This window comes from Paralichthys olivaceus, chromosome 2, assembly GCF_024713975.1.
Source record: "Paralichthys olivaceus isolate ysfri-2021 chromosome 2, ASM2471397v2, whole genome shotgun sequence".
Lineage (NCBI taxonomy): Eukaryota > Metazoa > Chordata > Actinopteri > Pleuronectiformes > Paralichthyidae > Paralichthys > Paralichthys olivaceus.
In genome coordinates this window covers 1,738,654-1,763,610 of record NC_091094.1, presented here as the reverse complement: position 1 = coordinate 1,763,610, position 24,957 = coordinate 1,738,654, and the positions used below count along the sequence as shown (strand labels likewise).

Genomic DNA, 24,957 nt, shown 5'->3' with positions numbered 1-24,957 from the left:
TTTACATCACGTCCATTAGTTGTTTACACTCAAACTCGGGTCATGTGTCATCATCGGTTTGTAACTTTTAAAGCAGTGAGAACTCCAACAGGATCTAATAATGTGACGAGACGTCACATAACGAGACTAACGACAGAAAACTCCACATGTCTAAATTTCATTTCAGGAGATTGATCCACCAACCTTCTGGTTCGTGGATGACACGCTCTCCTTCCTCATAGTTTTCATAGTTTTACAAAGTCCCACTGTTGTCTTCAAACTACTAGAAGTGTGTGTAGTTTGATACAGATGGTGTTTCAGCTGTACTTATACACACGTACTGAGTGCTGGCAACAAGGCAACATCATAAGGCCTTAAAAATGTGGAATTTAAAAAAGTAACTCATCACTCAGCAGTGGACATTTCACTCTTTTATTGTCTTCTGTGCTGTAATACAGGGATTCATCAGAAAAATATAAAAAAGGTAAAGTTATTAGGAAATATACAAAAAGTTGTTCAAATATGAAGGAGAATAAATTTGTGGTCGTCTTTGTTTTATACAAAATTGCAAGACTTAGAAAATCTACCAATGTTGAGGAGGTCATATCAATGAATTAATACATACGGAGCAATAACTGATTTCATTATTTAACAAACATGTGGAGACTGTTGTTAGACCAAATGTAGAAAGTGCAGAGTGAAGAAAGAAAAATATTTCATGTAAGAAAAGTCATTTATTCAGAGTAAAATACTGATTATAATGATATGAACACCTCAATCAACAACAGACCACAGCTTTAGTGAATAGTGAAACTTCACACTTCCCTTTGTTTTCAACAGTTCTCACACTACAAAGCCGAACAGGCCTGTGATTTAAAAACTAGTTTTCTACCTGGAAAACAAAAAAACAATGATCGTATCAAAAATGGGAGTGGTAACAACACTTCATTATACTAACTCCTGTTCTCTGCCCTCCGACTTTTTTAATCACTAGTCTACTGTTGGTAAAAAAAAATGCTATAAATACATCATATTTAACAAACGGTACAAAACAGATCAAGTATAAATAGGGCACTAATGGAAACAGATGGTTTGTGACTTTCGAAAACATCTACACAACATCGATTACATGAAGTTCACAAAGATACCAACAAGTCTGTGGTCCTGTTTGTGTCTGTCTGCAAAGATGATGTAAGATAACATGCTACATGGAGGATGCTAACACACGTCAGACGAGGTCTTGAATCAATCCTTACTCTGTTTGTTGGTTGACACATGGAAACTGGGGGTTTGCGCAAATATGCATTTAAGGCAACACTCTGCAACTTTCTACCTTAAATCATCAGATTGATTCATGTGAATTTGATGTTTGAGTGTGAACATGGAGAAAGTTTCCTCCTTCACTCCCTGAGCGTCTGTAACTCTGGTGAGGCTTCCTGTTCATCTCCAGTATTCAGCAGGAAACTTTGAAATATGAAGAATTCTGAACAGAGTTTGGTGGATTTGTTACAGCAGCAGCTCTTCTGGTTCAGGAAGCAGAGGATCATGGGTAATATCCAGCGTTCAGTTGTGTTTCGGTTGAGTGGGACGACGCAGTCAGAGCTTTGATCAGACTTTGTCTTACATGAAAACCTCGTCATCGCTCGGACACGCAGCCCAACAGAGTTAATCAGCAGCATGTGGCTGCAGGGGGCGCTGTTGATCAGTCAAAGCTGCGTAGTGTTGCTAATATTCATCTGTTTTATACAAGCATTTATTTTTGACTCTTGTAAAAACTGTTTCTGCGCAGAGATCTTAGTGACAATTGAACTAGCGCTGTTGTTGTTGTCTTTTAAAGGCAATGAGTGTTTTAAAATTTGTACCAGAAAAATGAATCATAATCACAAGCTGTCAGATAAATGTCGTCCTCATACACGTGATCACCAGATCTACTGAAGGCTACCGAGGCTTTGTGAAAAGACACTTTGGATTGTCCATTGATTAGAAGGGTTTTCTGATTCCTGCTCTAAATGATCTCTCTAGGATGTGCCCTCCTCTTCCTCCTCCTCCTCTTCCTCACTCTCTCGTTCTTCCTTTGTGGCGTCCTGTTCGCTCACTGTGACGTCCAGATCACTTCCTGGTGAGAAGCTGGTTCTCCAGCTGCTCCAGTCGAGCAGTCATCCCAGCCAGTGGACAGTTGATTAAGGAATAATTAACACGTTCATTGGTATTTACTGTTCATCTGACAGATTTCTTATAATTGTCAGTTTACAGATTCAGATTTATTGAATCACTGGTTTGTGGTAAGATTATTCAGCAGCAGAACAGAGTGTGTGAGTGAAAAGAAAACACTTGTAGGTTCAGTCACAAACCTCAGTTCACTGTCGAGAGTTAAGCTTTGTTTTTTAAAGGATATGTTTCTGTGTGAGCTGCTCCAGGCTGCTCATCGTCGCCTGCTGGAACTCCACCAGACTCTCACAGGCACACGGGTCCTTCACCTCGATCTCCCCCTGACTCTCCTCTGCACACACAAACACGTCAGTGTGTTTATTCACATGGATACACACACACACACACGACTGTATATTCATCTATTACAGTTTCACTTTATGATACGATGATTAGTCATTTATTCAGAAACACGAGTAGACTCCTCCACATTAACTATTTTACCTTCACTTCACCACATTTGTCTCGATGCTGCAGGTAATATCACTTATGAGGAAACACATGATGCACTGCTGCAGTTTAAACCTTTATGCACTTCAGCGGTATATTAATTATTAATCTTGAATGTTCCTTGGACCAACTGAAAACTAAAATACTTGAAAACAAAATTAGAAACGTCTAAATGACTTCTCTCTTTAATGTGTGTCCCTATATGTGGGTTAAGGTTTATTAATGATAACCCAACTGTCATGTCGCACTTTAGCCAGTAGGTAGAGCCAAATAACAAGATATTTAATTACCCTGCCAGCGTTATCTTCTTCTCTTTATCTCTTTATCTACAATAATTATCAGAAGTATGTTCAGTCGTCAAATGAAGGATTTAGTTTTTACATGTTTGAGGAAAATATACAGTTTTTGAATTTTTGCCAGATAAGGTCGTAAAAAAGGAAAATGATTATGATTCAAACTCTTATAACAAAGTAATGTAATCAAGACGTTTAACCATTAACTTCTTACGTACAAACACAACCTCATATATATATATATATAGCACTTGAATTGAGAATGTATTGCAGTGATAAGGTTTTTGGTGAAATGTGCGTGTGTGGTATTGTGTGTTTGTTTGTACATTGTTAATATGCAGCTTCCTCAGTGGAGGATTGTACCTGGGCAGACGTTCAGCTTGAGGTTGTCAGCGATGGTGCTGATGGCGGTGAAGTCGGTGGTGTAATAGAAATGTTTCTCCACGGGTTCGGACGCAATTACACGAAGCTCGTCCTCCACAGCTTTTCCCACGCCCACAGCGTACATGGTGATGCCTGTGAACGTGCACGCAAAGATCATTCATCTGCAGCAACTCATCAACTGACAGATCCAGAAAATAAACCGTAGATTTGCGTGGACCCTCTCATCGGTGAAGTCTTACCGGCTTCTTTGGTCATCTTGGCGAACTCAGTGATGTCATCCTGGGAGCGTCCGTCCGTGAAGACCAGTCCGATTCGGGGGATGTTGCGGCTGGCGGGCCGAGCGCCCTCTGCCTCGGAGAAACTGTTCTCCAGCATGTGTTTCAGGGCCAGACCCGTCATAGTTCCTTTCTCCATGTAGTCAACCTGCACGAGGACAGAAGTGATTGAAAATGTTTTTTAAAAAGTGTCAACCCACCCTGACGTCACCCGCTGGTTTGTGAGCTGCCATTTTGAAGAGTTTGGCATTTTGTCCTGCGCCATCTTGGTTTTTTGAAACTAGAAGTAACAATAACCATATGTGGAGGAGAAGGGGGTGGAGTCCCACTTCCACACTGGCTTCACTTTGTGGACCTGGAGTCGTCAGGTCTCTATCTGAAGTCAGGGCAGATAATGAGCAGGTGTTTCTTTTCATATTTTCCTGTTGGCGACTCATGAAATAGAGGTTTGTGTAGTGAAGTGAGGACTGGGTTAAAAGTTGTATTTAACTTGTGTAATGATAATTAAAATGATCACACTGTCTTTATTTTGCTCCAAAATGAATTCTGTGCCGGCTTTAATTTCACTCAGGTGATGTATTGGCTGGTTTTCTGGAATAATACTTTCTTCACACTGTGTCTGACATGAAAACATCAAACTGAAGATAACAAAGTCAGATTCACCTTCATGACTGCAGCTTTGATCTCATCAGCAGAGTGGTACATGTTGAGAGGAAACTCTGTCCTGACCCGGCTGGAGTACTGGACCAGACCCACTCTGGTGCCGTGAGTGGACACGTCCAGGGAGTCAACAACCTGAGACACAGCAGGAGGAGGAGGAGGTGAGGGATATTCATCTTACACACACACACACACACACACACACACAGTTCCTTTAGGGTGTGGTGGTGATGGTCACTCGCCCAGAGCTTCAGTATGCTAATTGAGGATGCTAATTTCAGTAGATAAATAGAATGAAACAATGGAAACAGAATCCGAGTTATCTTTGCTGTTGCGTTCCACGTCTGGAGATAGAACTTGCTGAATAAAAGGTTGAAGTCTCTTCTTGACTTTGGTTCTTTTCAGTCACATGACTCGACAACACTTCCTGTCAGTAACAGTTCCACCTCGTCGTCGCTCCAACAAAAGAAATCTTTGCTTTTACTTTTCACCATCGCTGTAACGCATTCGCAGTGATTTCAGTTCCTAACCAACCAACTGCAGACAAGCAGACAATCTACTTCCTGTTTATACCACATGACCGGTGTAGGCCAATGGTCATGTGACGTGTGTTTCCAGGTGTGTTAGTGTGGACGAGGATTATTACTGATTCTGAGGTGAAACACTTAAACACACTTTTTAATGAGACGTAATGCAGAGGACAAAACAAATTATAACATTAATCATCACATTCAGCTTGTTCATGTTGTTATTTATGTGGAATACACATTGATATCATCACACTGCTTATCGTTGACATGAAAAAGAACTGTACCTGGTTGACAAACTTTTTGACCAGCTCAAAGTTTTGCGGGCGGACGCTTTTGGAGCCGTCGATCAGAAGCACCAGGTCGATGTTGGCAGACTTGCAGGCTGAGGAAGAAAGAGGTGGAGACTTTACTTTAAGCATCAGGGCAAATTGAAGGGAACATTTTATTAGTTTATTATATTCAGAGAAAAACTCCTGTCGTCTGTATTAAAATGAGGAAATTAATGGCGATAATACTCCATCATAGAAATGCGTCTTTCTTTTTAAAGAATGCTTCTGCCATCATATTAAAAAAAGACATGATCCCAGTATTTTATATAATAAATATAAGTTGTTTCTGGTTGCTGTTACAGTTGTCATGCTAACGGATGTCGTCTTCCAGGTGACTCCAGCGGGAGCGGCCACAAATGTCCACATGAAGTCACTGTGTTCCAGGCAGGATTCACTGGGCCTCCCCGGAGAAAAAGAAAATTCAGCAGAAGAATTGTCCTCTTTGTTTCTCACAGACCAAACTGAGCTGCTTTTAACATCTGTATGAGATTAAGTTATTGTCCTCATCAGTCTTTATTTCAGCCCCTGAGAAATAAAATTAATATCAAGTGCTCCTTCAGTCAGGTCCTAATTAGGTTTAACGTTCATGTACCACTACTTCTGTCTCGTTAAGAGTCATTAAATCAGTTTTAGTTAAAAAAAAAACTAAACGGTGTGATCATCAAACTTAATTATGTTTGGTTCGTTCTGGTCCTGATTGACTTTCATTCTATCAAGCTTTACTTTTGTTGTTTTGGTGGCATGTGTAGTTTGTAATGTCTCAGTGTGTTGTCGTTCCTTCACAGTGATATTAACTCGATGTTCCTCTATCTGTCTCCTGCAGTCTGTCTTCATGGTCCTGCAGGACCCACAGGACCCCCCCCCCCCGTCTCTCCAAACTAACCCTACAGGTGAGGTTGTTCTTTTAATGATTGTGACTGATGACGCCTGAGATGAGACAGACTCCTCACAGATCCACATTGTGCAGATGATGAAAGAGCGAGTGGACTCACTGCCACAGCTCTTGCCGTCCTCCTGCAGCAGCTGTCCCTCTGGACAGATACAGTAGTAAGATCCAGGGGTGCTGACACACTGGTGCTCACAGCCGTGCTCCACCGTGTTACACAGGTCCATGTCTGCAAACACACAGTTCAATAACACAAAGTTACACCTGCACACGCACAGACACACACATGTCAACTAGGTTTGAACTAACTAAAGAACACGTTCATGAGTATTTTGTTACTGTGCAGGGATTGGTGCTGTTATTATTACTGTTGTTTTAAACGTGTTCAACATTTGAAAAATGTTGTTTATTTGTGTTTTCTTTTCCAGTCAAATAAACAAGATTAACTTTTTACTCAGGACCAGATCAGTGATGATAACTGTGTGTCTTTGTGAGAGACAGTTTCACCATATAACAGTTATAATAAATGTCTGTTTGAGGGTTTAATGATAATAATGATAATAATTTATACAGCTCCTTTCAAAACACAGTTACGAGTTAAAGTAAAGAAGTGAAGGCAAACAACAGGAAGCTTTGTGTGTAATTCACTGACTTGTGCAGGTCTTCTTGTCTTTGTTGAGTTTGAATCCTTTGTTGCAGTCGCACGTGAAGGTGCCTGGTGCACTAATGCAGATTTGTTCACAGTCGTGTTTCCCCTCAACGCACAGGTCAATGGCTAAATACCACACACACACACACACACACACACACACACACACACACACACACAGTTTGTTATTTGTTGTTACAGGTTCTTGTTTGTAGTAAAAGTTGCACTGAAATATTGTGTGTTGGGATGTTTTTGTTTGTTTCTGTCTTCAAAAAATAAATAATAATATATTATTATATATATAGTAATAAATATATTGATCATCTTTTAAATAATAATTAATAAGAACAAAGAGAAGAACTATTCTGGGGACCAGAGACTCGACTACACATTCATTAACCTGTGCAATAGATTTTAAATCAAAATCAGTTCAAACTGAAATTGCTTCTTGACCCTGAGCAGATTTAAATTAACCTACATGAAGTTGAAAAGGCAAAAATGGAAACAGCACCTACTGGGCCTGAAATTTCTAATTGATGATTTAAACGGTCACTGAGTCATTTAACAGCTGAACACAACATCACTTCTCTTCCACTTGATAAGAAGGATGAAGGGATGAGCGCGTGTTATGTGATAGATCAGGAACCCCCCCCCCTAGTGTATGTTTGTATGTGTGTGTACACGCGTGTGCATCCGTGTGAGGGCCTGACTAACGTGTGCAGGTCTTCTTGTCCTCATTGAGTGTGTATCCTTCTCTGCAGTCACAGGTGAAGACGCCCGGTGCGCTGACACAGATTTGTTCACAGTCGTGTTTCCCCTCAGCGCACAGGTCAATGGCTAAATGACACACACACACATACACACACACACACACACACACACACACACACACACACACATTGAGTTAAAGTGAGAGTGTGTGTGTGTGTTTGCGCTAAAGTCATTATTTACGAATACCTTTTGTTGAATTTATATATTATGTTAATGTCTCTCTTACAGTCGGTGGAGTCAGCAGCTGCTATCATCATCATTATCACCTTTACTCCTCTCTCACACAGTAAAGTAAAAAAAATACTTACAGGAAGGTTTTTCACAAATCGAATCTAATGGAACTTTATCGATCGTTTCTTCCACTTGTATCTTAAACCATAAGAAAATTTGGCAGAATGTTGCCTTTGCAGCTACATCTCCACTCTAACTACCTCATGAGCGCCCCCTACTAGTTGTGGAGAGTTTTTTTCCTATATTAGCAAATTTGCCTTCTGTTCTGGTGACGCACTTTTTGAAAACATTGCTCTTGTTTAGACACAGAGAGAATATTTCACTTTTCATTTTTAAGTCTTCTAATAAGTAAAATACATGAAGGTCGAATATTAAAACCTGCAAATTAAATTCAATTGAAACTCTGTGAGATCATCGGGATCACTGAAAACAATCTGTGATATTAATCTCTTTGCTTTAGTTTTCTTTATTTTCTTTTAGAGTATGATCTTTACATTGTGGAGCAACGAGGTCAAACTGTCGTTCAGAACCTCTGGAGGATGCATTTTATTCAGATAAGATAAAAACCAGGTGTTTTCAAACAGCTGATCCAGCAGGAATGTAACAATCCATTCTTTAGAATACTTGTCTTCACTCGGTGCTGCTGTGGTATTTGGGTTAAATGGACGACACAATTACATGTTGTGTCGCTGCAGCTTTGAAGGTTCGTATGGCTTCATTTTCCAAAGGCTGTAAATCGTCCTCATCTCTCAGTTTTCCGTCAATAAGATATAAACTGCAGGTGTTGCTGCGGAGCTGAGGCTGAGACGTCATGAATGTGTACAAACATGTTGGCCGCATGTGTTCTCATGCACACTACATGCATGTTTGTGGGTACAGGATGCATACATGTGGGAGTGAGGCCGTAGACATGCTCTTGATGTGTGTAGCAGAAGGAAGAGAGGCCAGCAACATATTCTTGAATTTGTCATAAGATGCGGGGGGCGGCACACAACACACAAGAAAGTCAAATGTTGATTTAAGAGTGAAGTGAGAAAAGCAGGTGGTGAACCGTCGTGGTCACATGATGGTTATTTCCTGTGCATACACCACGACCATGTTTGATTTGGAACAACACTGCTCTGTCGAAACTCGTGCACTGCTGTGAGTTACTGTGCACACAGTGACCGACGCTTGAGAAACGCTGTCGCCACCATCATGAGTTCACAGCACCGACCAATGACTTTGTACAAAGACGACATGTCAGCTCCCAAAAATGAAGCCGAAACATCTGGATCGCCACCTGGTGTCTGGCTGCAGTATTGGTGGTAAATCCCACCTTCTCCGTGTTAGCAGATGGGACATAAACTAAAAACATCAGAGCAGATATCAAATGTTTGTGGGATTCTGTCAAGCGGAAACACGTCGCCCATCTTTATTCACAGTCATTGTGATAAACTTTCAGTGAGCGTGGAAACGAGCAGGTCGATTTCCTCCTTTACACCTGAAGGATCTTTAAATGACCTGGTATCATGATCCACAGATTAGATTTCAGAACTGTGCCTTTAGTGTTTGGTAGATTTTACATCTTCAAATCTGATCCTCATCTCCATGATACCGTTGAGTCTTCACCTGCCTTCATTTACGATCTATGATTTCTGGTCTCATGCTTGCACTACTTACCCTGGCAGGTCTTGCCGTCGTCCAGCAGCCTGTTTCCCTCGTGACAGCGGCAGTGATAGCCGTTGAGCACACTCACACACTCGTGATCACAACTGTGGTTCCCAAACGAACAGTAGTCGATCACTGAGGGGAGGAAAGCAGCGAGGGCATAAGCAGCAGAGCGAACAGCGGCAAAACAAGTGTGCGTTTGTGTCTATGTTCCCGTTTTTCTCACCTCTGATCTCACCTCCAACAAGAAACTGAATTAAACTCCTTTTGTTGTAGGAGTCCGAGCAGGTCTACACGAGGTCTAAGAGGTTGTAACAGTTGGACGAATGTAAACATGTCCGGCTGATTCTTATATCGTGAGGAGGAACATAGCACAAACTCCCACTCAGCTTCATGAAGCAGCAGAAACATCAGCAGCTGGTTGAGATCAGAATCCGTTTCAGCATGAATGAACATGACGTGAACACAGTCAGTTTAACAGCTGATAGACCAGAGATCAGCTGTTATTTACCTCCGACAGGAAGTTCATGTTTGTGTTTTTGTTTGTTTGTCAGCAGGAAAATACGAAACTGAGTGGCTCCAAACTTGGTGGAGTGACGGAGAATGAGCTGTGGAAGAAACCACTTCATCATGGGGCCAATCCAGGAACTTCCACTTTCCTCGTATGTGTGTGATATTTAAACATTTCTGTCAATTTGAGTCTTGATATTAGGAAGCAACATATTTATGATGTTAACATCTGTGTGTGTACAATATAGTGCAGATTATAAAAGCACTTTATGCTCTACTGACATTCTAGTTTAAAGTTTGTGACTTCATCCTTTTGAAATATTATGAAAATGTGTGTGTGTGTGTGTGTGTGTGTGTGTGTGTGTGTGTGTGTGTGTGTGTGTGTGTGTGACTAACTTGAGCAGGTCCTGTTGTCGTCATTCAGTGTGAATCCTTTGTTGCAGTCGCAGGTGAAGGAACCAGGGGAGCTGATGCAGATCTGTTCACAGTTGTGTTTCCCCTCAGCGCACAGGTCAATGGCTAAATAACACACACACACACACACACACACACACACACACACACAGTTTGTTATTTGTTGTTACAGGTTCTTGTTTGTAGATCTATGGCTGAAACACACACACACACACGTCGAGATGATATTTATCGTTAAAACACCCGTCTACAAACTAATCAGAGATCAAATGAAACTATGAACAAACACATGAAGCTGGTTCAGACTCAGGTGAGAATCCTGAGCCTCCGTATGCTGCGTGTGTGTCTCACCTGCACATGTCTTCCCGTCGTCCTTCAGTGTGTGTCCAGGCAGACAGAGACAGTGGTAGGAGCCTGGTGAACTCTCACAGATGTGTTCACAGCCATGCTCTGACTCCAGACACAGATCAACACCTGCAGGGTTTTCACTCACATTAAACTCCACCAGTTTGTTCTTGTGTTTTTAAGACGTACTTTTAGTTTTACAGATCCGGTCCTGACTGAAAAATACTTTTGACAAACAAAGTAATTAAAAAGTCCAATGTAGACGATACTGTGGCTTTTTTATAGATGATGTTGTTTCATTTCCCTGCAGTCTTACCACAGAGCTTGTCCTGGAACTGAAGTCCAAACTGGTGGATGAGATCGAAGGACTCCACCAGGAAGACGTGGTCCTCAAATGGGGGGGACGCCATGGCCCTCAGTGATGTCATGTCGGCCCTGGCCACTCCCACAGCGTAGATCTCGATGCCTTTCTCTCTGGCCTCTGCCGCCACCTCTGCCACGCGGTCCTGAGGACGTCCATCTGTCACGATCACGACCACGTTGGGGACCTGAGGGACAGAAGACATCCGGATCAGAGCTGAGGTGAAGTGGGGGGAACGTGGTCAGGAGTTAAATTCACAGTTTAAAGAAGAAAAATCATAATCATTGGCTAAAATGAAAAGATTTGAACTTGGATCATTAAGTTTGTGATAAAAACACTTGAGGTTTGTACTTTGTGTGACCAGGTTTTGCAGCAGGATTTTAGATAAACATGCTGATTTGTATTTTCCTGGAGATGTGCGGTACCTTTGGCCTGTCTCCCTCCTCCGCGATGAAGGCTGCGTTCATCACGTATTTGATGGCGAGCCCCGTCATGGTGCCCTGAGCGAGGGGAATGATCTCATTGATGTTTTTCACCATAGTGTCCAGCTTGCTGTGCGTCTTTAGAGAGAACTCACTGCGGACCTGCAGACCAGAGGGGACGCGATGAGTCGTCAGACGGAATTAAAGTTTTATTAGAGTCACAGTTAAAACTGAAACATTTGCAGAGTTGGAGGGTTGACAAAAAGAAATGGCAGAAACAAAATGGCTGCTTGTCTACTTCACCTTAACTTCATTTACGAGGAAGTGTGAGTGATTCTGACTCTGATAATCCTTCATATCTGTCGTACTTGACTCACGACTTGAATTTCATTCATTATGGTCTGAAATGTTTTTAATGTTGACCTGTCACAGAAACCGTGAAATCAAATGTGCAATTGAAAGTTTAATAAGAGGAGGACATCTGTGTATCTGAACGTGATGAAGATGTGGATTCTGTGTTCATCTTCGTCACCTGGCTGGAGTACTGAACCACTCCCACTCTGGTGGCGTTGGGTCCGATGTCCAGCGTGTCGAGGATGTCGATCATGAACTTCCTCATGGTCTCGAACTCGTGGGGCCTCACGCTGCGGGAGCTGTCGATGAGGAAAACCAGATCCACCGGACCGGACTTACATTTCTGATCGGGACCTGAGATCGAAATAAATCCAATCAAAAGAGGAACCGCAGCAAAGGACAGTCTGAGGAGAGTCAGGTGTTTTCTGAATATGAGAGCATGTAAACATCATAATGCTCTTTCACATTATCAACCTGAATATGAGCAGAATGTGTTTCCTTTGAGAAAATATAAAATGACTAAGTAATAAAGGTTCTGTGTAGGCACCACATTGATTTGAGGATATCATATGACATCCGTGTGTGTGTGTGTGTGTGTTTCAGCAGCAGGGGCCTTCCTGGCCCACTGGTGTATTTTTCTCGTGATTTATCACCTGGACTCGCTCCTCAGTGGCTTCAGCCGCCACATTACACCTGTTTTTGTCTTTAATTTTTTCTCGAGTGGTGAAACATCATCTGAGTTCAAACACACAACAGTCGTGACTGAGCTATAACATCATCTGAGGCTGGAGGTGAGTCTGTGTTTGTGGAGCCATGAGATGGAAAAGAATCGATGGATCCAGAGTTTCTTCACAAAGTCCTGAGAGAAGCAGCCGTGTGGGATTGTTGTGGATTCCATCTTTAGTTTCAAACACGTGGGCAACGGATGGTTTTTCGCATTTTAATAAATGTGTCTGCTTCAGTGTCTGGAGGCATAAATCAAGTCAAGGAAAACCTACCAATATAAGCCTCTATGTGGTTCACATGCTAGAAATGAGTTCTCTACTGTACAAGCATTCACGACTTAGGCTGAGAGCTTTGTGTCTCCACGACGGCGACACACAGTGGCAGGAGGCCCAATGTTTTCAAGGTGTCCGTCTTATCCTTTTTTATAAACACGATATCTCAAGGACGACTTGAGGGAATTTCCTCAAGTTTGGTGAAACGGGGAAGTTGGACTCTTGGACTAACTCAGATTTCTGTGGTCAAAGGTCGAGGTCACCGTGGACATTGTCTTTGCTCTGGGGTTCAATATCTAATCAAGGTCTAATCGTCTCTGTTCACAATAAATTTAAATTAATTCTCATTTGTTTCTTTATCAGTTTCTTCTGATTGAAATAAGTCAATATTGTTTCTCACAACCATTTTAATTAATCAGGTGTGTTGTGCTTCTTTATTTAAGGAGGCACTTGTGTTAAGAAGATGATATGATGATAATTATTTTTAGGTTTCACTCCACTTTTTGTTTTATTTGACAGAATGGACAGACTGACCTGTTTTCGGCCTGGCGGTGGCGAGGACGGCCAGGTTCAGCAGAATGAATCCACACAAAGCTCCGAGCTGCTTCATCTTCATCTTGACGACAACTGGATCTGGAATAAACTGTGAGGACGAGAGGTGTCAGGTGAGAGGACGTTAGTTTAAACCCCGCTGTAGTGCCCTCGAGCAAGACGCAGAAATATGCATCATGACTGATTTGCTCTTATTTGTTGATGCGTCGTGAACATGAGTCCTTTAAACATCCCTGATCTTATTCATAAAGACCCATAAATTGTTCTCTGAGTAATTGATTGAGATGTTAAGATATCGCACAATATTAGAGAAAGACAAACAGAATTCCTGGATCAGCATCAGAATTGATCAGATTCTTCCTGGATCATCAGTTAATACATTTCACATGATCTCATCTGAGCAGCACAGGTGATTGGTGCAGTCATGAGTCTGTGTGTGTGTGAAGTGATGATAATGTCGTTGTCGGGCGTGTGTTGAAGTGGGACGTTCCTGTCGTAAAATGCTCAGCTGCAAACACCTGGAGAAGGAGTACAGTTTGTGGTAATAGACGACTTTGGATAAACACAGGCTGAGTCCTTCATCTGTCTGCATGTCTGTCAGTTCCCCTGCAGGCTTTCAGCTCTTTCTATCAGCTCCATCAGCTCTATCAGCTCTGTCAGCTCCATCAGCTCTGTCAGCTCCATCAGCTCTGTCAGCTCCGTCAGCTCCATCAGCTCTATCAGCTCTGTCAGCTCCGTCAGCTCTATCAGCTCCATCAGCTCCGTCAGCTCTATCAGCTCCATCAGCTCTATCAGCTCTGTCAGCTCCATCAGCTCTATCAGCTCCGTCAGCTCTGTCAGCTCTGTCAGCTCTGTCAGCTCCATCAGCTCCGTCAGCTCTGTCAGCTCTATCAGCTCTATCAGCTCTGCAGGCAGCAGCAGCAGTAGCTCGGGGTTAATGATCATGTCTGGGAAGTGTTTACGTTCAGGGCATTTGTTCAATTCCAACAGGCAGCATGGAAGCCGTCCGCAGAGAGAGGTCCTCCAGGGGTTTATCTCTGTCTGACTGGCGGCCAGAGCCTGTGGTCGCCTCTGGCTCAGGTCTAAGCGTTGAGTCATCGGACGTCGTTGAGCACAAAGACTCTTTTCTCTGAGTCTCTGTTCGTCTCATTGTTTCTTCGTGACGCTCGCTCCCTCAGAATTCCTTCGCCAACTTTCGTCTCTTGCACACAACGGAGCCTCAGCCAAACATTTGGAGAACATTATTCCTGCTTTTACGTTTTCAGGTAATGACCTGTGTGGAATGCATTGTCCTCAGTGTAATAGTCTCATGTAAAGTCTTATTCCTGATGAATCTTATGATCATTAAAGTTCTGCTCCTTCAGACCAGTCTACAACTAAAGTTAACCGCTGCCTCGTTATCTGAACACGTGGGAACCGTCGTCCTAACATCACATCAGGTGGATTTGTTGAAGGATTTAAAAGAACAAAACCAGCGACACCCAGTGGCCGGAGGTATTCGGTTTTCAGGTTGTCCGTCCGTCTGTCCCGTTCATGTGAATACGATATCTCAAAAACATCTTCAGGAAATACCTTCAAATCGGTGCAAACATTTAGTTTTGTCGTTTTTAGAATCAAAGATAAACTTATTACATTTTGGTGGTCGTCTTGATTTAGGCTCATGGATTTAACCGATGAGATTTCCGAGGTCAAAGGTCACAATGGTGGATTGGATAACTTTGTGAGGTAGGAGATGATATAATCTCAAATCTAAAACATGATTCAATCAAAACTTCTGTGACTGTATTAAAAACTGATCATAAAATTGGCTTTATAACAGTTGACGTTCCTAATTAAGTGCCCACTGAGAGTATAGTGACAAAAGTGTGTGTGTGTGTGTGTGTGTGTGTGTAGGACAAAGCCTCCTCAGTATAGCTCCCTGTAGCTCAGTAACTTCCCCCCTTTCCTGTCTCCCTCACCGTCCACTCACCAAACGACAATCTGCTGTTGGACACACACACACACACACACACACACAGACCAACAGACATTCTATAATTATCCACAAAGAGCATCATTGAGCTCAGGCCTGATGTTTTCTCGTTAAACGTTTCATTGACTGGAGGCGAGGGCTGCTTCAGTTCACACAGTGTTTCTGAGCTCGGTTGTTAAATATAGAAAAGAAAATCTTATTTCCTCCAATTAACTCTTCAAACAAATAAAAACCACGTCTGGACTCGTGCCACCTCCTGGAGAACAGCTGAGATATGCTTCATTTATTTAACAATCACACATTATGGTGTGAGACAACTGCATGACACAGAATTCTTCCTTGTGTCTAATCTTGAAGAAATTGTGCGTCAACAGTAAAGCGGTGAGAGAACCAGCAGCCAGTTGGACATCAGGGAGTCTCCTGAGGCCACATGTTGCAGCGTTAACCGACCACACCACTTGTTAAAAAGAAGTCATAGAGCTGCAGCGGTTGTTGACGTTGGCACGAAGGTGAGATTACTACAACGAAGGAAACAGTCGCTGTTTCTTATAAACGACTTTTTAAGATCCAGGCAGGAAAAATAAACTGCTGCGATCCTCCAGTTTCACGAAACTAAAACTCATCTTTGTTTTTAATTTTTTAGCTGCTGCACAAAAATCAGAAGTTTAAAAATAAAGTTCGTGAAAATTAGTCAGGCTCTGGTGGAAGTCTGAAAAGTGAAGCCAAAGTGTCTCTATCGCCCCCCCTGCTGGCTGGCTGCAGAACAGGTCATAACCCCACCTCCTCCATGTTAGCAGATGGGACATGAACCAAACTAAAAACTCAAAGTAGACGTTAAATAAAAGTTGGAAATGGTTTGGAAACAATCAACGGCCAGTTTGTGCATCACTTGATCGTTAGATGTGGTTTTAAATTCTGTTCTAACTAACTAAACTAACTAACTAAAGCTCAGAGGACTAAATTCATCTCATTTAATAAAGACGGAAGTGAAGGATCCAGGAAGGAAAAAACAAAAGACCCGTGTTCAGCTGCTCTGATCTTGGTTGTTTGCGTTCACTCGACTTTAACAGCACATGTGGAGTTCCTGTTAGTGCTTCCCTCTAGGGAGCAGGACGTGTTAATGCATTCTCCACATGTCGGCTCAAAGTCAGCCGACAAGAGTAACTGTCACCGACCCCGACATCACACTGAGGCCTCTGCAGAGCAGATACTGTTACAGACTGTTTCTGCTGCGACAGCTCCCCAACAATGCATCTGTTATCATGTGATCTTTTCTTTTGTTGTATTATTTGATTTTGTCTTTTGTACCATATCACTTGGTTTGATTCTGAATAGAAATGTTTAAACGATTCTTAATTTAGTTTTCTTGTTTTTATTTGTCCTCTTTGTGAAGCACTTTGACATGTTATTATTCCTGTATCATTAATAATTGCTCATCATTTTGTTTGTCCATCAACTCATCTGTTAGTATTTCAGAGTTTGTGCTTCGATATTTGTCCATTTTAGCTTGAATTAAAATCCTGGTCATGTATGATCACCTCCCACATGTGACTGATGACACAGAAACCAGCGCTCAGCAGACTAAGGTCATTAGGATCATTAGGAAAGCAATAAATAAATAGAAAGTAAAAAAACCTCTGTTGTAAACTATATTTGCACTCAAGCTCATTTTAGAAGTCTTGATTTGTTTCCTCTGTTTTTCTGTCTTTCTCATTATGAAATGATAAATTTAGATGTTTGCTCTTCGCTGGCTGAGACATATTTCAATCAGTGGTTTTCTAACTCTGCCTCTCTCCCTCTCTTGATGAATGTTTCTTCCTCTGGCGTCCTGACATCAGCTCAGACCAAACCAAGCTCTCACAGAACGTCTCAAGTCCGATTTGGCTGAAGTTTGCTGAGAAGAGCAGCAGCAGCAGCAGCAGCGTCAGGTATGTGTCACTGTTATTTGTTGTTTTTCTCCCTGGTGACTGATAGAGAACACAGACTTCTCTGAGTGCTGTTTGTTTTCATCAGGTTATAATGTGTTTAACAGCCTGTGTCTCTGAATCGGAACCACAGAAGAACCACAGCACACAACTGAAGGTAAATATGACTCTTTCTTTCTTTCTTAGGGTGAAACCTTCTCAACCTTTGAATTAGAGGCTGAGTTACAGTTTGTCTAATTCTTTACCTATTTTATTAATAGTGTCGTTGTTTTTAAAATCTCATGAACCAACAGTGTCCTCTGCAGCCATTAAGTTAGTTCATTATATTGAGTCACAATCTATCTAGAAAACAAAGTCTATCAATCGATTGACATGTGTAGTCCCACCCACTGAACACTGGATATTACCCATGATCCCCAGCTTCGTGAACCAGAAGAAATGTTCTGAGCCTGCACATTTGAACCCGGTATTCTAATATCCCTACATACATCACCTTTAATATATGAATTACTGTGTTAGAGGGTGTTTTATGGAATTATTATGTTTCTTTAGTATCCTCCAGTAAAAATCTATCAAATCAAACGTGACTTTCCTACATGTTTACACATCAATTATTAATTTTTGAAGTTATTTAAAGCTTTTTTTAATCCATTTATCCAACTGGCATGGTTCTATGAATGGCTGCTGTCTTTAGGGGCAGTGAGATTTCCTTACAGCTCATGTATCATCTGTTTCTTAATAAGTAAGAACATTAAACGGTAAAGAGCAGTTATTCATTACAAGAAAACAATCAGACAAATCAGATAGCGTGATGAAAAACAAAATGTTTCAGAAACGTTAAAACGCTGTCAACACACATCTGCAGTGTTTGCTAAAGAGAAATGTGTGTGTGTGTGTGTGTGTGTGTGTGTGTGTGTGTGTGTGTGTGTGTGTGTGTGTGTGTGTGTGTGAGAAACCTGCAGCTCAGCAACAGGTGATTATCTCTTTATACACACAGACACACACACACAGACCTGTGGTCAGATAACAGATCCAGGATGTAGTGCAAACACACACACACAAAGCGTCTGTTACTGTAGACGGACTGTACGCTGCAGTGAAAACAAGGTGCAGGTGATGACGGACGTTTGACACGTTTTAAACTGAACTAACTTTCACAGTTGAGCTTGAGGTGAAGCTGAAGGTAACTGTGCATCACTGCAGCAGCAGCAGAACATGAGGAAGCTGCAGCACAGAAAACCAGAATGAGGAGAACAAACAGAACGATCTTGATTTCAGGTCAGTGGAAAGAAATGATCGTGATTATTATTTGTTGTTACTAATGGTTTGAATAAATGTGAATGAAGCTGGATGAATAATCTGGAATATCAACATGTGTCTGAGTCTGTATCGCGTCCAAACCCACGATGCTTCGTCTCCAGTTGGAGGGAATTGTTTGTTAATGACACTGAGGATGAGTTTACTCCGACAGTTGAACCATCACCAGGAGAATGTTTGATGTCAACAGACCATCAAGCTGCAACACGAATCGCTGCTCTAAGATCTGCTGCTGGACACTGAACACATTCTTTATTCTTCTTCCATCTTCACATCTGCACCTTGTGCCTTTGTGTGTCCACATCAGCCATGAGCTGTTGTGCGGCTCTTTCACGCACAAACGGGCCTCAATGTAAATGAACGCTGACGTTATCTTCAACACTGTTGTGAAAGCAGAGTGACCATGAGGAACGCCCCCCCCTCCTGAAGTCAGCACAGGCCGCCATGGACGAGTCGGACGTAGACAGGAAAGGTGAGCAGACGATTTCAACACGCTGTCCACAAAGTTCAACTGTGCACATTTCAGTGTGGGGGGGGGGGGTCATTGATATATTATAATGATGAATAAAGGTGGTTAATGCATTTGACCTTTTTAACAGTGATACAGATGCTTTCTTTTCTTTAACATTGTGAGATTTAGGAGTTTATCAACATTTCCATTTTCCCAGTGAATAATTCTTGAATCTCCTTTAATGCACGTGTAGAGGACTGATGAGTGTGTGAACACTGGTGCAGCGTGATTTCATGTTGGGCCTTGGTGGAGGTTTGAACTCTACTGAGTGCAAACTGTTTGGTGTTGTAACATTAATCTTCCCTGAACTCAAACGTTATATTTTCTGCCACAAGACAAAACTAAAAGAAAGTGAATTATGCACAAAATGAAGATTTAAAAGTCAGTCCATGTTAAAATGTTTTATTAGACGCAGTCTGTCTGTGGAATCAGCTGCTTATTAAACATCTCAGGACTATGACAGATTCAATTATGCTTCAATGTAAAAACAGAAAGTTTCAGGATGTAACCGTCTGTAATTACATCCTATTTACTTTTGTCCCACATTCTATCAATCATCTCACCCCTGATACCCATCACATGACCTCCTGCCAGGGTCGCGACCCTGAGGTTGAGAAGCGCCGACAGATGACGGATATTTGAACTCGGAGAAGTTTCTGCCTCTCAGACGTTTGTCTCTCACCCGGTGTTAAACAGCGTAGTTCTGTTTCTTCACGGTGAACATTAGTTGTGTTTGACTCGTGACAGAAAAGTAGTGTCCACTTCGTATTGAGTGAACAGCTGAAGTTGTGTGACTTTCATGATGTGTAACTCGATCGGTCCCAGCGAGCACATGTGGTTTTCTCTCTGCTGGTTGTTATACCTCCGTCAGCTGTGACTCTGTTTGACAGTCAAGCTCCAACAAACCACTTTCAACAGGAAGAATCTTTGGTGCCAAGTCAGACGGCTGTTTTCTAACCAGGTGGTCGGGGCCACAACTTCTTTTCTAGAAGAATCTGATCTGATGGACGGAGGAAGGGAAAGTAGAAAACTATGTGTATCTGCCACACAGATGTTCATCTGCTGTTTCACCAAAATGTCTCAAGAAGTATTTAACCAACTGCTGTGACATTCAGACTAAAGATTCATGGTCCCCAGGGGAAGGAATCCTGGAACGGGGCCTTTATATTTAAAAACTTTATATTTACATCAGGAGGGGGGGGGGGGGGTCCTCTCTGTGGAGGCAGCCATGTTTTTTATAGTATCCCAGACTGGACAAACTAAACCTTTTGAGTTTCTATGACAACTGAAGGTTCTCTGTCATGTTTGGAGGAGTATTCAGCTGCAACATGACACTTCACCACTAGATGTCACTAAATTCTACACACTGAAGCTTTTAATGATCATTTTTAGCGCCACCTGCACGTCGAAGTTTTTTTTTCAACCGGCTGCTGAAATATCTCAACATCTACCGGATAGATCAGGGTGACGTGTAATCCTGCTTGTTCTCCGCTAGCGCCACCATGTGGACAAATTATCAGTTTGTGCAACACTATCAGGATCGGCCTTCTTCAGAGCTAGTGGCCCCCCTGGCCCACAAACGAGGGTTCACCTGTCGGGGGGGGGGCGGGCTGGGGGGTTCTAACATTGTGTAGTTTCTCTGTCAAAGTGTGATTGACAGTCTGGATTCACACTGAGGTGAAAACTGATCAGTTCTGTGGTTCAGAGGTTAGAAACAGACGAGAGCGACAGGATGGAGAGGCATGGGGGGGGGCAGAGCGTGCAGTGAGACAGGATGGAGAGGCATGGGGGGGGGCAGAGCGTGCAGTGAGACAGGATGGAGAGGCATGGGGGGGTCAGAGCGTGCAGTGAGACAGGATGGAGAGGCATGGGGGGGTCAGAGCGTGCAGTGAGACAGGATGGAGAGGCATGGGGGGGGTCAGAGCGTGCAGTGAGACAGGATGGAGAGGCATGGGGGGGGCAGAGCGTGCAGTGAGACAGGATGGAGTCAGTGTGTGTCAGTTAGAGAGGAAGTGGAGGGTGTGAGCAGTAAGACAGGTCACAGGTGGTGGAGGTGGTGAGACACGTGAAGCGGCTGCTGTCTCTCCTGTAGGTGGTGAGACAGGTGGAGTCAGTGTGAGCAGTGAGACAGGTCGTGGTGGGGGTGAGACAGTGTGGAGTTTGAGTGACAGCTGGAGTCCAGACTCAGATGAAGACACAGCACTTGTTGTTAGCGGCTGAAGATCAGAACCAGATGTGGACTCTGCTACTGTTCCACTGAGAGAACGACTGTTTTCCTGACTGTCTACCTGCCCACCTGTCTCACCCTCTCACTTCCTGTGGGACACACACACTCACTGTTTGATTGTCTGTCTGCACGAGTCTGCTCAGCTGAGGTCCGTCACACAAACACGGTGACCGTGGTTGAGATCGAACAGACCTCAGATAAATGTCTAAATTAATATGCCACAATAAATTGTCTAGTTCGGAAATTAGGGATAATATACTATGAATTCTGGGTAAATTATCATTAACAAAACCACAAATTGTGAGCCTCTTTTCCCCTCATTGGCCAGCAGATGTCACTGTTTCTTACTGAGTATTTAATGTGGCTCTTAGTTTAGCTTGGTGAAGCTAATTGGTCATTTGAAGACGAGGAGGAAGATGCTGATATGAAAGAAATAATTACAACATAACTGATAAAAACACTTGCGTTAACGACCCAATTAGACTGGTTTTGTGTCTTCTTCTATGGTTTTTTTGGCAGCATCTTCTTCTGTGGTTTATTACAGTAGCATCAACAACACTTTGCATTCACGGCGTCGCCCATGGTAGCAACACTGCCACCTACTGACGACACTGTGCAGCATATTCACCACAAAGCAGTTGATGGAAACTCACTTCACAGTTTATTCTTTTTCACAAAACTCTTGACAGTGAAACAGAAACACAGTCAGCGCCAGACAGAGCCACAGACACAACAGCACAGACCAGTCTAATGTCTGTCTCTCTGTCTGTCTACCTGTCTCTCCGTCTACCTGTCTGTCTGGTCACTGGTCTCTTTCTCCTGGAACAGCAGCGTCTGAGCGTCACCTCCAGTCAACCAGTGTGAACCCACTGCATTTCTCTCTCTCTCTCTCTCTCTCTCTCTCTCTCTCTCTCTCTCTCTCTCTCTCTCCCTCCCTCCCTCCCTCTCACTCATCCAACACCACTTTTCTGAATTTTCTGACTTCATCCTTCGTTCTAGAACTTTAGGACTAAATCGCTGACAGGACAGATTTCATCAACTCTTGTTTTCTTAAATTAAATTGTTCTTTCATTGTCTCACTTCCTTTAAAAACAGAATTACACATTCATACTAAAGTCTGAAAAACAAACTCAGAAGCAAAGATAAAAAGCTTTTCCAAAAATCCAGATGTGACAGATGTGTTCGTCCAAATCTATTGATCAGTTTTTCATCATCTGTCATTTTAAAAGGTTCATTTATACCAAACTTAAAGCTTCAAACATCTTATATAGAATTGCCAATGTTTTCTGTGTGGATTCCCCCTGATTATTTCCTCCAATGACTAATTCATTCTTTTGTCTTAAACGTCAGAGAATAGTGAAAATGCTCATCACACCTTTCCCTGAGCCAGATGTGCAGATGCAGGTGTTTTATAGTTTAGTTAGTTTATGATCAGATCCGAGATCTAAGATTGATCAATTATCTGAGCTCCTCCAGTTCTAATGCTAAATCATTCTTCTTCTTCTATTCTTTAATTAAAGGTCGTTTAAATGACGCATTGTTCGTTTAATTACATATAAAACTTTTATTGTTACACGTTTGAAATCTCTTATCTCGTCCCGTCAGAGACACCGATGCTCCAGCCTGGATGTTCTCAGGCGGACACCGCGCTCCTGTTCCCCGCCTCTCTGGCCCCAGACCCGGTCACCCCGCTCACTCACCTGGGGCCGCTGCTGGCCGGACTAGACGCACCGAGGACCGGGGGCTGTTGGGACAGGTGAGACGATCCAACCTCCGGCTCTTAAAGTCCAGTTGTCCCGAGTCAGGAAGCTGAGTTCAGGGTTTAACTGAAACTTATCCCAAAGTTCTTCAGCCGCGTGAGGAATGAGCGCTGGGACGTGAAAACGCGTTCAGGGCGCGGGGGTGTCTCTGAGCTCTCCTCGGGTTGACTCTGGTGGAATGAGCCGGTGGAGGGATGGAGTGAAGGTATTAAAATACCAGGAGGAGAAAACTATTTGGGGAGGCAGAAACCCCTCCCCCATCCTCACCCTCTGAAATCCAAAGAGGGTTTGGAGAGGTGCGCTGGAGCCGTGGCGCACGAGTCCATGTGGCACCAGGGAGGTCAGAATGTCCTTTTAGTGAAATAGAATGGAATAATATCACAAATGAACCATGTTCTTTTACACCGCAGATAAAATGAATATATAAATAAATATGTTTCTACCAGTAAAATCTCTACAAAAGCTTCACACACACACACACACACTGCAAAACATTCAAAGATCAAACTAAACATTTCAACTAATACACTTTTAAATGTTGAAGCCAAACCAGTCTCATAACTTCAGAACATTATCAACTCTTATTATCTTGTATCTTTTATTGCAGTGGTGGATCTCGTATTTATCTGAACCAGGGGCCATTGAGGGGCCAATTATATGTCAATTATTGATGCAGACTCAGTAAAGTGCACATCTAAGTCATTCCTTACTTACTGTTATTTCTGTAGATGTGAACAAAGACACACATCAGTGAATATATTTTGACAAAAGCAAATTGTGGACTTAAAAAAATAATTGTCATATTTATTGTAAGTACAAACTACTTCAGGGGCCAATCAGAGTTCAGCTGGGGCCAGTGCCTCCTCAATTAGAGTTTGAATCCTATTTTCAAACTGTGTGAGAGTCTGTCCCTGTTTGTTGGTAAAAGTCAAACAAATGTTCACTGAAGTTCTCATGAAGCAGAATGTTTTAATGAACCCATCGACCCTGTTAAACTTCTGAGACGAGGACGTTGTCAGACGAGTCGTCCCTCTTCTTTCTAATTCAGAAATCTGTCCGTGTCTCTGTAACAATCATCTGATCAGCTTCACACTCAGCGTGTGTTGTTCAGGCTCCAGTGAAGTGAAGTGTTGAACTTGGACACACGATATTTTCAGTATTAATAAGCTTTGGACACACAGGTGACCAGTGTCTGAGGCAGATCACAGCGGCTGATCCTCCAGTTCACAAGTCGTCGTCACTTGAGGAGAATCAGTCGCCGTTGTTGCGTCTTGTCTCCTGTTAAATCAAAGTTTAATATTGAAAAAATGAAACTCTGCACTTCAGTGGATCCTTAACACACGTGACCAGTGTGAAGCAGATCAGATGAACTGTTCTAGAGAAACGTCTTAAGAAACAACAAACTTCTATAACAAATCATTCTCTGACAGAGAGGTGATGATGATGATGATGTCATGTCCTGCGTCCGTTTCGTCTGAGACGTGTTGCATCACGTGACTTTGTTCCGTCAGGTGAAAACCAAGTCTCAGGTTGACGAAGGTTTTTAAACGACTCGTCTCTCGTTACATTTTTATTGCGCTGACGCCTGCGGAGTCGTGTCCGCAGACGAACCTCACAATGATTGTAGTCATTCCAACTTTTCAACCTCCGGACAAGAGGACAAACTTTCTCCGGAGGTGAGAGCGAATTCCTCTCCTCCGTCCCTCCACCCCTGCCTCCACCCCTCACCCTCATTCTGTCTTCAGTCCATTCTGTGTCCTCGGTGTGAAATACCAGAGGCTCCGAGCTCCTGACACACTGACCTTTGACCTTTGGACATGGGAAGTTCTAATTTAGACTCCATGGTGGCACCCTGGTGACTGACCACAAACACACACACACAGCCAGTCAAGTGTGAACCCTGAACTGTGAACCGTGGAGAGAGGAGCACAGGGTCAGAGGTGCACTATATGTAAAGATGGACGACATGTCTCCACCTCCTCCCAGTTTGACAA

The 24,957-nt window shown here is 42.7% G+C and overlaps 2 protein-coding genes across 14 annotated transcripts in view; one reads left to right on the top strand and one right to left on the bottom strand.

Moving 5' to 3' along the window:
- Positions 1 to 397: 397 nt before the first annotated feature.
- matn4 (matrilin 4) lies at positions 398 to 22,933 on the bottom strand. 2 transcript variants are annotated; one of them, XM_069515925.1, is made up of 17 exons: positions 22,904 to 22,933; positions 13,234 to 13,342; positions 11,880 to 12,055; positions 11,351 to 11,509; positions 10,881 to 11,112; positions 10,571 to 10,693; positions 10,202 to 10,324; positions 9,308 to 9,430; positions 7,358 to 7,480; positions 6,647 to 6,769; positions 6,101 to 6,223; positions 5,064 to 5,161; positions 4,253 to 4,384; positions 3,554 to 3,737; positions 3,294 to 3,446; positions 2,377 to 2,479; positions 398 to 2,149 (listed from the first exon to the last, which is right to left on the bottom strand). In XM_069515925.1, exons 2-17 carry the CDS (start codon positions 13,313 to 13,315, stop codon positions 2,089 to 2,091), a joined length of 2,118 nt encoding a protein of 705 aa, XP_069372026.1. In that variant the 5' UTR covers positions 13,316 to 13,342; positions 22,904 to 22,933; the 3' UTR covers positions 398 to 2,088. The 2 variants fall into 2 exon arrangements, with proteins under 2 accessions (XP_069372026.1, XP_069372028.1); XM_069515927.1 differs by lacking the exon at positions 9,308 to 9,430.
- Positions 13,222 to 24,957, top strand: part of rbpjl (recombination signal binding protein for immunoglobulin kappa J region-like) — a 30,125-nt gene continuing 18,389 nt past the window's right edge. For 5 of the 12 annotated variants that reach the window (XR_011239521.1, XM_069515944.1, XM_069515987.1 and 2 more), the window contains exons 1-7: positions 13,222 to 13,364; positions 15,598 to 15,732; positions 17,062 to 17,151; positions 17,237 to 17,305; positions 18,309 to 18,426; positions 18,862 to 18,937; positions 22,809 to 22,959. Coding sequence is in view for 11 of the 12 variants with exons in the window: in XM_069515944.1 (XP_069372045.1) it covers positions 18,910 to 18,937; positions 22,809 to 22,959 (179 nt within the window). In the remaining variant the exon portion in view is untranslated. Of the gene's footprint in view, positions 13,365 to 15,597; positions 15,733 to 17,061; positions 17,152 to 17,236; positions 17,306 to 18,308; positions 18,427 to 18,772; positions 18,938 to 22,808; positions 22,960 to 24,957 lie in introns of all 12 variants that reach the window. The other 7 variants (XM_069515959.1, XM_069515952.1, XM_069515978.1 and 4 more) reach the window with 7 other exon arrangements.

Coding starts and splice junctions, on each gene's coding strand:
- matn4 (XM_069515925.1), bottom strand. CDS start 13,315: ATGAAGATGAAGCAGCTCGGAGCTTTGTGTGGATTCATTCTGCTGAAC. Junction 2,480..3,293: donor CAAGCTGAACGTCTGCCCAG/GTACAATCCTCC, acceptor TTGTGTGTGCAG/AGGAGAGTCAGGGGGAGATC. Junction 2,150..2,376: donor CTGGAGCAGCTCACACAGAA/ACATATCCTTTA, acceptor AATCAACTGTCC/ACTGGCTGGGATGACTGCTC.